A 12,133-nucleotide genomic window follows, 5' to 3' on the forward strand; every position below is an offset into this window, starting at 1 on the left:
AATGTATGTATGTCAATCATCTCCCAATTAGTCCCACCTTTAAATGCCACGGACGGAAGAGCGTGGTAGGCTACAGTCCTTGGGGTCGAAGAGTCGGGCAGGACTGAGCGACTTCACTTTCACTTTTCCTTTCACTTTATCTTTCTCACCCGCCTGGTGTCTGCATGTCTATTCTCTATGCCTGCGTCTCTATTCCTGCCCTGGAGATAGGTTCATCTGTACCCTTTTTCTAGACTCCACATATATGCATTAATATACAGTATTTATTTTTCTCTTTCTGACTTACTTCGCTCTGTATAACAGACTCTAGGTCCATCTACATCTGTACAAATGACCCTTTTTTTTTTCCTTTTGTAGCTGAGTTCTATATATATATACACACCACATCTTCTTTATCCATGCATCTGTTGTTGGACATTTAGGTTGTTCCCACATCCTGCCTATTGTGAATGGTGCCGCGATAAACATTGGACATGTGTATCCTTTTGAATTATGGTTTTCTCAGGGGATATGTCAACCATATTGTTTTGCCTTTCTTTTTTCAAAATGTACTTTGAATTGAAGGATAACTGCTTTACAATACGGTGTGGGTTTCTGCCATACATCAACATGAATCAGCCATGGGTTTGCATGCGACCCCTCCCTCTGGGGCCTCCCTCCCGCCTCCCACGCTGTCCCACCCCTCTGGGTTGGCACAGAGCCCTGGCTGGAGCCCCCGAGTCATACAGCAGATCCCCGCTGGCTCTGTGTTTTCCAAACGGTAGTGTGCATGTATCCACGTTGCTCTCTCCGTTCGTCCCACCCTGTGTCCAGAAGTCGGTTCTCTATGTCTGCACCTCTACTGCTGCCCTGCAAACAAGCCCATCCGGATCACGTTTCTAGAGTCCATACATTTGCCTTAATATACGCTATTTGTTCTTCCCCATTGACTTACTTCACTCTGTATGATCAGCTCCAAGGTTCATCCACCTCATTAGAACTAACTCAGATGTGTTCCTTTTTATGGCTAATATCCCATTGTATGTATATACCACAGCTTCTTTATCCATTCATCTGTCGATGGACATCTAGGTTGCTTCCATGTCTTAAGTGAGTGAAGTGAAAGTGAAGTCGCTCAGTCGTGTCCGACTCTTTGCGACCCCGTGGACTGTGACCCACCAGGTTCCTCCGTCCATGGGATTCTCCAGGCAAGGATACTGGAGTGGGGTGCCATTTATTGTAAATTGTGCTACAATGAACTCTGGGGTCCATGAGTCTTTGTCAGTTATGGTTTCCTCAGGGAAAGGCACATTTTTAAATCAACTAGGTTTCTCGTTGCTTTTTGAAGTGCAGATATATATACCCTGTCTTTCTTCCTCACTCAGGATTGCACATATTAGAAAATAACCTTCTGATTATCCAGGTTGTCCTGATTGTCTCCAAGAGTGACAGCCACTTTCAAGTAAAGAGGAAGCATTGTCATCTGAATGCTGCGTTGTCTTAGAAAGAGGTTCCTTCTAATCTCAGTGAGCTTGGCTATAGCAAAACCTGATTTGGTAAAACATGACTTACCAGAATCATGATCTAGTCTTCCTTTAAAATATATTCTTACAATTAGCAATGAAATAAGCCATGAGTGGGAGCTTCCTCAAAACAGAGATGTCTAGCTTCTTTTTGTCAGCCCAAATATCTATAATTTCTGCTTCCCTGTCTTTAAGCCCTGGGAAACAGTCAGTGTCTTTCTTGTTCATATGTTACTTTACAAAGCACATGGGCTTTTCCCCGAGCCTCATACCAGTCTTGTGAGTCTAATTGCTGGAAGGGTAAGTATCCCCATTTTGCAGTCGGGGAACTGACTCTGCAAAAGACTAGCCCCCAGATGGAAAAATAAAATAAAAATGAAAAGCACTGTTTTAGCTTCCTGTGGATGTATAAGCTTGTTTTCTGTGTTTACTACCACAGTGTATGGCAATGACATGCTCTGGCTTGGGAGTCAGCCCGCCCTGGATTTAACTCCAGATCTAAACTATAGCTGCTTCTGTTTCCTCATCTGTAAAATGGGGATGATAAAAACCAGCCCTATAGTTGTGTGTGTGTGTCTGTTGTGTCCTAATAATGCCAATGATAATAGTCCTAGCTAAACTTTCCTGAATACTTTGAATATGCTGGGCGGCATTTTAAGCACCTCACATGAGTCAGCATACTTAATCATCGCAAACAAAGCTACGAGGCAGGTAATAATTCTCTACCCATTTTTACTGATGAAGAAGAAGTCAGATGGCTAGTGTGTGGGACGTGGGGATTCAAAGCAGGCAGCCTTACTATGGTGCCCATGCTCTGGCCTGAGACCCTGGTTCTCAGCAAGGCAGAGCTGTTTCAGAAGCCATTTGCACCTCCCACTTACCCAGCTCTGGTCCAAGCTTTGGGCTCCCCAGGACTCCTTGCTGTGATCCATTCATGCACTACACCTTAGACCAAAGGAGAAACCCCTGTCTTATAGAAAGCCCACGGTGGGCATCCAGCAGCCAAGTGCAGGACTCCTGTCCAGGCTGTGAGATCCACAGACCCCAGTTCAAACCCTGGCTCCAACTCTCACTACCTGTGTGATTTGGGGCAAGGTGCGCAGTGAGGCTGAATACTTTCTGTTCCCAAAACCTAGAGTTCTCTTCTCCAGGATCTGTGTATAGCTTCTTCCTTCGCGTGAATCAGCACTCAGATCAGATGTCACCACCTCGGAGAGGTCTTCCCTGCCCATCTCATCTAAGATAAACACTTTGTCACTCTCTAACCCAGAAATCAGCAAGTTTTTACTCTAAAGGGCTAGATAGTAAAGTTTTCAGCTCTGTGGACCATGTACAATTTCTGTCACAACTACTCAGCTGTACTGTGGTAACAGTCATAGACAATATGTGTCCAAATGGGCATAGCCATGTTCCAGTAAAATTTATTTGCAACAACAGGTGGTGGGCCAAATTTGGCCCAAGGGCCTTAGTTTATCAAGCCGCTGCTCTGACTTAACACACCCCATTAATTCCTTTCATGACGCTTATCAGTTTGGGGAATGACCTTATTTATTTGTTTCTTTATCGACATCATTCTTCCTTCATTGTCTGGTTTGCTCTACCACAGAATAGAGCCTGGCACTTAATATATCTGCATCAAATAAATGAATAAATGAATGCCTTGCAGATAGCAGATGTTTGGTAAATATGTGTTGAATGAATTACTGTCTGGGCTATAGCAGAAAATCGCTTAGTTGTGTATGACTCTTTGCGACCCCATGGCCTGTAGCCTACCGGGTTCCTCCGCCCATGGGATTTTCCAGGCAAAAGTACTGGAGTGGTTTGCCATTTCCTTCTCCAGGGGATCTTCCTGGCCCAGGAACTGAACCTGGGCCTTCTGCATTGCAGGCAGACGCTTTACCATCTGAGCCACCAGGGACTATAGTAGGGGCTCCATAAATACATGCTGAATGGATAAATGAATGGACCATGCCCTACACAAAGTGGGCTCACACCTTTTGAAGGGATGTCCTTGTGAGCTCAATTTCTTTGTCTGTACAATGGGATTTCTAAAAAGACTTCCTCATGAGATTGTCCCATGAGCTGGACAGTGCTATGCAGTGCCCAGCATGGTGCCAGGCACGCAGTAGTGGGTGACCAGTCTGTGGCTCGTCTACTGATGTCATTGTTCCCTTTGACTTTCAGAGGAGGCATTGAGGCTGCACAATGGGCCTCTCCGCAGCGCCTACATGGAGCAGAGCTTCCAGAGCCTGAACCCCGTCCTCAGCCTGCCCATCAACCCCGCCCAGGTGGAGCAGGCTCGGAGAAATGCGGCCTCCGCCGGTGCCACGCTGGAGCGCTGGCTGGACTCGCTGGTGGGCGGGATGTGGACTGCCATGGACATCTGTGCCACAGGCCCCAGCGCCTGCCCGGTCATGCAGACCTGCAGCCAGACAGCCTGGAGCTCCTTTAGCCCCGACCCCAAGTCGGAGCTGGGGGCGGTCAAACCCGACGGCCGGCTCAGGTAGCACTGGGCACGTGGGGACCCCAGCGGATCTCAAAGGGAAAGCAGCCAGATGGCCAGTGGGACCCAGACCCTGACCTCCTACCCCTGGGGCTGCCTTTTGTGAGAGGGGCTCTCCTGGCCATAGGATGATGAAGAAGGAAGGTTTGGAGGCCAAAGCAGGTTCTGCCAACCACCTGCACCCTGCAGGCTGGCTACTGGGGACAGCAATGGCTTGGTCCCAGCACCGTGGTGGTCTTACCTCTTCTGGTTGATCCTCGAGTTCTACAGGTTCCTTGTCTTCCCCCTCAATGACATGACCCCACCCCCAGACAAGTGATCCCCAAACTTTTCTTTTGAGCAGCAGAGTATTTGTTTTACCGAGTCATAGGTGGAGGTTCAAGCTACAGATGAAATCCAGGCTGCTTGGGTGGAAGCTGAGAGTGTGAGGTTCTATGTCAAAGCTCAGCCCACCGGGCAGTCCCTTTGCCAAGGGCATCTCCTAAGGTACCTCTTCAGAACCCAAGGGCTCTGCAGAAGCTAGTTTGGAAAGCAGTACCCAGAGGGTGGGTTTGATCTCCAGCCCTGCCCTTCAGCTCATCTTCCTGCTCCTCTGGGCCAGGAAACCCTTGATCCAGCCTTGAAGTGACAGGACATGAAAGTCACATTCGTGGGCTCATTCCCAGGGAGGTAGTAGTCTTGGCGGGGGTTGGGGGGGGTGGCTTTGAGCCTCCCCCCAGCTCTTCTTGGGTTCAGCCATCCTCCTTAGTAACTAGAGGAGCAGGAGAGCCTTGTGACATGACTTGGCCAAAGTCCAACTAAAGTGTCACTGCCAGACATCCTGGGCTCCAGGCCACCCTCTCTTGAGGTAGAAACGGGGTGATGCTCATGAGTCTGAGGCTAGCATCAAGCCCCCCAGCCATTCATGGGTCAGGAGACCAAGACCATGACCCTTCTGGTCTTTGACAGTGGGAACTTTGGGGGACCATGGCCGTGAACCTCAGAGATCGCTGGGAGCAAAACTCCTGAGCTGGTCAGCACAGCAATACCCCTCACCTGCCTGAGCCCTTCGTTCTGAAGTCGGGCACTTGGAACTTTGTGAAATGTGTCTTCGGTGCTGCTGGGAGCAACCAAACCACGTGGAACAGAATTTACGTAGCGAGGAAAAAGCATTTCAGATTCGGTTTTTAAATTCATGGCCTTTCTTGTCTGAGGTGCCAACCGGCCCTGCCTGACATGCAGTGTGAAAGTGGGAAGCTTTGAGTATCTGGTTGTTTAAAACCTAGAGAGTAGTATTATTCAAATTGCTTGAGTTACTAGAAACCCAAAGGGTTTCCTTGCCATGTGCCCATTGGAGGGTTGCCCCGCTCATCCAGCAGTCCCTCCCTGAGAACCCCCTCCTCCACTGATCCCACCCTCCCCCAAAGGTTCCTTCGGAAAAGTCCCAGGCCTGGGTACATTGTCCTTTCCCAGGAGAGCCAGTCCTCGTTGGGTTTCTCTCCAATGTGGCTTTGAAGGTACTGCCGATTGCTCCCAGTGAACTGTTAGCTGTCGCCTCCTACTCACCCCACCCCACCCCTGCAAGGCAGGATGTCCTGTGGGCCATGGAGGATACAGAGAAGGGACACTTTAGATATTTATTATTTATATGTTTTAGTCAATGACTAATTAGTAGGTGCTGTTTTTGCAGCTTGTCAATTATGTTATCTTACTAACAGAAGCTGCCTTTATTCACAAAAGGCCCCCTCCTCCTGCCCTTCTAGTTCCCCCAGCCCCTCCTGTCTGTCTCCCTCCTGCTTTCTCTATGTATCCATCTATCTATCTACCTATGTCTGCCTCTCTGTGTCTGCCTTCCATCCTCCATGTCCTCAGTGGAAAGCAAAGGAGTTGGACACCATGAGGGAAATGCTTCAACCAGCAATGTCCATGGGCTAAAAGTGGGGTGCCCTTGGGAACATCGGTGCCTCACTTTTCTTCACACAGGGTGGAGGACCGCCCAGTTAGCTGGGGTGTTGGAATTCCTGAGCGGTCCCCAGCACCGGCCCCCAGCACAGGGACCCAACAGGACTGCTACTTGTGGAGGTAGACACCCAGCTACAGAGCTTGGGCCGTCCATGCGTCTCCATCACCGTCCTCCCACAGCCAGTCTAACCATGGGCCTCTCTGTGATCAGAGGACAGAGGGAAAGCACGCTCCTTCCATGCCCAGGAGCAGGAGAGATCTATTTTAGGAAAAGGGTGGTGGGGGTGGCCAGACAGGCCAGGAGAACCCAAGGGCAGGGGCCTGGCATGGCTTTCTCAGAAAGCCCACATAATTGCCATGTGATTCTACAAGCTCACAGGGAGCCCAGAGGCCCATGGCACATCCTCTCTCTGCCCGCAGCCTCTGCTTCTGTCCAAGGACTCTTTGAGCCTGTGGAAGCTGCCCAGGAAGCCAGCCTTGCACTTCCTGGCCAGGCCACTAGGACTCTATGTCACTTATGGTGGCTATGGGAGCCCTGCCCTGGTGCATCCCTGCACGCAGCATGAGCCCACAGACTCCTCAGCAAGGCCCCTCCTGCACCCTGACATTGCTGACTCCTGTTCTATTGGGAAGACGTGGCGAAATGGCAGAGCTGGCTTATTACTCTGGGGATGATCCCCTCCTGTCCCCGGCCCGGGCCTCACTCCCCGCTGACTACCAGGAAATTGGGAAGCTGAGCAGTCACACCGGATGTTCCTCAACATCTTCTGTTCTTGAACCAGAGAATCACTCTGAAGATGTTACATTTGGCTTCAAGGGAAAAAGGGAGAATTTCAAGCAAAGCCCAGGATGATTTGAGCCAAGGTGATGTTTTCCCAGGGGAAATAGTTTAACTCATTTTTATTGTCTACCTGAGAATGAATTATTAATTCAAGGCCATTGGTCAGGCAGCCTTGAACTGTGGCTGCCTGAGAGTTTCAAAACCTAAGAATGTGGTCCCCTAGAAATCCTTTTAGAATTTAGAAGAGTGTAACTGAGTCTCTGACTGGGTCCCTGGACTTTAGGGGGGTTGAGAGGTGGGATGTGGGTTTGGGGGAGAAGGATGCATCCAGTAAGCTGTGATACTTTGTCCAGTTTCCCACTCACCCCTGTGATGTCAGGCAGAAGCCACACCCAGGAGGCAGACAACTCTGAGCCCTGCTTCCCAGCCCCAGCACAAAGCAGTCTGTCTCCAAGGAGGGCAGAGCGGTTGCTAGGACCCTCGCATTCTAAGAAGTGTGTGTGCTCCTCCCTTTGGAAAAAGGCCCTTCTGATCTGGCCGGGAGTCACTCTGCCTTCGTTTGCCATTGTTGAACTTTCAGAATGCCAGTGGAGCTGAGGTTTGAGTCAGTTCCCCAAAAAGAGCAGATGACCGCTGCTCTGGGCACAGGCTAGGACTGGGGGGACTACGCTTTCTTCAGTTCTCCAGTTTGCAGGTGCAAGGAGAACCCTGGCTGGAACCTTGATCTCTTTGCCAAGAGGGTCCCTAAGAGAGGAGAGCGGTAGCAGCTGGGTGTGGGGGCCTGAGCAAAGACCCCTTTCATAGTCCAGTTCACTGGGGTTGCAGGACCCAAGCTCCCTCCACAGCACCCAAGGGGGATATACTAGAAACAGCTGTTGGCAAAGGCCTGCCAGGTCAAAGCCACACCCTCTGGCAGGGGTCACCCATGGCTATGCAGTCCAGGACACTAACACAGATGAATGAAGCGGCTAGTGTCAGACAAGAGGGAGTGGCGGGGACTGTGGTCTGCAAGTGTGCGCCTGACACAGACAAAAAATACGGCTGCCTCTCAGCTCCAGTCTGCGGTTGCGAGTGAAAATACAGGCACGGTACAGCAGAATCATCTAATTTGGTAAGAGAAGCCAAAAATCCATATTTTTACAGGAAATCTGATTTTCAAACATTGGCAGGTTTTGTTGTTACCAGAGTGTAGGCAAAGGGTTCGGTCCACAGTTCCACCTGTGCACGGCCCACTCTATGGAGGTTAGGTGTTGTCCTGGTGGAGGGGGAAAAGCCAGCATTGGGAAGGGGCAAAAATAACAGCTTATGTGGAACTCTGAAGGGAATGAGGGCCTCTTACTAGTCATTCCCATCATGAAGAAACAGTCCCTCAGAGAAGGGTCCCGTGAGAACCTGCTTGTTCAGCTCTCCTGATCTCAAGACAGTTTATACTGAAGGGGAGAGGAAACAGGATTTACTGACCTCAAGAGCTGCCCCTTGGACATCAAGGAGGTCCACACTGGCCCAGTCCCCACCTTCCAGAATTCCATCACACCAGGTGGAGATGTCCAGGAGATTGTTCATGGGAGAGGTTGGCGTGTCAGCCCTGCTCGCTCCAGATCCTGGGTTGTAGCGGCCACCTTGCCATGTGTCTAGAAGCATCTTTGGAAGCCGTGCTCATGGGAGGTCCTCTGTGCTTTTTGCCTCACCTACCTTACTTTGCCCATGGGCCAACCACAGGCGCTACCTCATGTGTCTGCTGAGAAGTTTACCTTGGGGGAGGAGGGAGAAGAATAAAGGTGTCCAAATCTGCTGGAGCTGAATGTATAATCTATGCAAATTCTCTCTCTGCGTCTCTCCCTCTCTCTGTCTGTGTCTCTCTCTCAGAAGTATTATTATTTTTTTTTAACCTGGCAAATGATACTGTACAGACCCCTCTTAAGACTGAGGAGGGCTTCCGCATGCCACCTGTGTCTACCCCTCACGTTGTCGTTGGTTCTGTCCTTGCCAAGCCCCAGGCAGGGAGATGGAAGCCCTCTCTCTTCCCCTTCCCCTTGGCTGGGAATACTCCATCCACCTCTGCCTACAGGCCCCACGGGAAAGCAGGTTCTGCGTCTTGCCACCTCCGTTGCTAACTCCATCCTCTCCATTCCTCATTTGCCTCCCTTCTCCCCTCCTTCCTCCACACCACCTCCCCCCTTCAAAAGCCTTAGGTTTCTCTGTTTTTAAATGTGGCCTTAAAATTATTTTTGGAAAGCTGACCACCCTCTCTCTCCCATTTCTACCAACATCCAAGAGAAAAGAGCATCTTGAAGCTTTCGGAGCAACCTCCTAAGCCAGGGGCTGCCAATCTGTAGCTTGTAGATGTGGTAGAAATGGCTTCTGTGTGTCGTCTTGAAGAAAAATATCCTTCTATTTTTCCTATGGGTAAAATGAAGGCTTGGGTGCTCGTCTAAACCTCAGCCGACTGCCGAAGCACTCTCTTGGAGCATAATGCCGCTGTCGATAGGCTGGTTTAATTACCAGCAGGATGCCAATGTGGGCTTTCCAATTCTCCCCCTCCCCCGAAGACTTGGTGACTTTATGTACTTCATTCAAGGGTAAATCAGCAGAGTTTCTCAATTTATCTCTTCCTCCTTCCTGCCTGGAAAGTGATAGAATATAATATTCCCGGTGGATGGTCATGTTCTCAAAGGGATCACACTCTCCCTGCTTTCAGAGTCCCTCCTTTTCCCTGCCATCGCTCCAGGGCTGATGGAGGCCAAAGACAACCCCAGGGTTTTCATAGGAAATTCACTGGAATTGAGCTCAATCGTCTTTGTCGTCCTTTGTCTCTTTTTTTGGTATTACTATATTGTCAATAGCATTTGGGTATTTTTTTAGAGGCCTCACAATAAGTTATTACCGTCCCTTTCATTGTTTTTCAAAGACATGTGGTGATATAGTTTTTAAAAATAACTATTTTGTTATAGATCATAATATGCATAAAACTGTACAGAAATATTTTGTAATGTATTGATTTTAAAAAAAGAGAGACTCTGTAAATAAAGTTTTAAAAAGAGAATTCAAATGGCACACACTGAAAGATGTAGATATTTTGCTATTTATTTAAAGGAGTATTTTAAGAGATATTGAACTATCTGAAATTGACCAGTAATCAAATTCCAATCATCCGAATGCTTTTCCTCACGGTAGAATGTGATTCTCGGAAACAATTGCACTACCCGCCCATTTTTGCACCTTTTCTGTCTTTTCATTTAGCAGAAAAATAACAAAATTGTGCCTTAGCTGTATTTTTTTGTCTAGGGGAGTTTGTTTCTGTCTGACAAAGCAAAATCTTTTGCAGAAAACAGTGGATGTATTGAATACTGTATCATACCAAAAACACTGCAGGTGTATATAGATGCTTTCTGTCATACTGTGTTTTCAGATGCAGAATTTTAAAATTAAAAAAAAAAATACTGTCTTTATGGAACAGTAGGTGTGTGACTTTTCAATGGTATCTTGCATCTTCATGTCATCCTATGTTCTCCCCGCTCCTCTGCACTCTCCTCATGCTGAGACCACCTCTCCTGGGAAATCCTGATGTGTGCACACACTTCCTGATCAAGCCTGCTGTCCAACGTAGGTGACAGTGAGGAAGACTGCCATCTAAAGGGGCAAATGTTTTCTATAGCCAACTGGCCGGTTGGGTAGCAAGCCTGTTTTCCTTTCCTCTTCTCTACACAGCTAGACTACATTTCCTCCCCAAATTGTGCGTTAAACCCATTATATAAAAAGACTTGGGGTCCAGCAGTTAGGACTCCATGCTTCCACTGCAGGGGACCCAGCTTCCATCCCTGGTCAGGAACAAGAATCCTGTGTGCCACGTGCCCCAAAAAAGGGGAACACTGGAGCCGGCAGAGGAGAACACTGGTTGCCAGAAGGAAGGGGGTAGGGGGTTGGTGACATAGGTGAAGGGGACTGAGAGATATAAACCTCCAGTTAGATACTGAATAAGTCACAAGGATGTAATACACAGCATAAGAAAGTGAGAGTGGTTGCTCGGTCGTGTCTGACTCTTTGATCCCATGGACTGTAGCCCGCCAGGCTCCTCTATGCATGGCCTTTTCCAGGCCAGAATACTGGAGTGGGTAGCCATTCCCTTCTCCAGGGGATCTTTCTGACCCAAGGATCTAACCCAGGTCTCCCACATTGCAGGCAGATTCTTTACCATCTCAGCCACCAGGGAAGCCCTGGATCATAAGGAATGCAGTTAATAATGTGCCCACTTTTGATGGGGACAGATGGTTAGTAGAGTTAGCGTGGTGGTCACTTCATAATACTTCATAATGTATGCAAATGTCAAATCCTTCTGTAGTACACCTGAAAGTAACATACATCAACCAAGTTTCAATTTAAAACAATAGAATAAAGTGAAAGTAACTGGAGGGCTGCTCCAGCTGAAGTGGGAGCAGAAATAGCCTTTGCAATGTCTCCCTCCCTCCCACTCAGTCAATCCCTTTGGTGACTCCAAGGGGGTATGTAGCCAACAGGCCTTAAAACTCTTACCTCTCAGGGAAGCAGCTGGGCCTTTGGTGAAACTGACTGGAGGCCTGGCTGCCAGGTGCTGAGAGTTGTATTCTAGGCTGAGTCGCTGAGAATGAGACCAAACTGAGAATAATTCATCCCTTGCCTAAGGTGGAATCGAAAGAGTATAAAATTAGAATTGGTACCCAAAGGAGGTAGGTCAAGTGTTGGAGACTCTTGAGCCTGTGCCTCCAGACTTAGTTGATTTGGTCTGCTGGGAAACAGCATGCTGCCCAGCTTCTTACAAGAAAATGCTCTCAAATATGACTTTTGATGTTCCTATCTGTTCTTTCACTTGGAACCAACAGTACCCTAACTCAAGGTTAATCAGATGAGGAAACTTGGCTCCTGAAATTGCAGAAGAAAACAGTTCAAATGCAAAAGACAAGGATGAGAGATTCTCCAGGAGGCTCAAGACTGGGAACTAGAGCGCTGACACTCTTTGTCCCCTTTTGCTCCATTTCTGCAGCTCCCAGCTTGATTCTATTCCCCTCTGCAGACAGCCAGTGCCGTGTGATAGAGACAGGAGGCCCTAGAAGTCACTCCTTAGCCTTCAAGCAGCACAGCAGAAAAACATCTATGTCCTTTGTTCTCATTGCCAAAGGAAGTGGCTCCAACAAATCACTGGGGCCAGGCAAACAAGGCACTATCATTGGCTGAGTCTGGATCATGTATCTACCCCTGCGGCCAGGTGATTGGATAAGAAACTGTGATTGGCAGCCCCATCCCAATCACATGGTCAGAATGGAAGAGGAGCATTTCCGATGTGCTGAACAAACAAAAGATGTCCATCCACTGGCCACAGCCAACTCCAGGCTCAGGTGCATTCTCAGCTTGCCAGTCCAGTGCATTCCTGCT

The 12,133-nt window shown here is 48.7% G+C and overlaps 1 protein-coding gene and 1 non-coding gene across 2 annotated transcripts in view; one reads left to right on the forward strand and one right to left on the reverse strand.

Annotated features, from left to right (window-relative positions):
* The window catches only part of XYLT1 (xylosyltransferase 1), a 350,305-nt gene extending 340,124 nt beyond the window's left edge, over nt 1–10,181 (forward strand). Inside the window, exon 12 of the mRNA XM_018040831.1 lies at nt 3,687–10,181. Within this exon, the coding sequence (XP_017896320.1) occupies nt 3,687–4,009 (323 nt within the window). The 3' untranslated portion in view covers nt 4,010–10,181. The remainder of the gene's footprint in view (nt 1–3,686) is intronic.
* TRNAC-GCA lies at nt 3,348–3,420 on the reverse strand. The gene has a single exon. It is a non-coding gene; the product is annotated as a tRNA-Cys (tRNA).

The sequence above is a fragment of the Capra hircus genome, chromosome 25, assembly GCF_001704415.2.
Source record: "Capra hircus breed San Clemente chromosome 25, ASM170441v1, whole genome shotgun sequence".
Taxonomy (NCBI): domain Eukaryota; kingdom Metazoa; phylum Chordata; class Mammalia; order Artiodactyla; family Bovidae; genus Capra; species Capra hircus.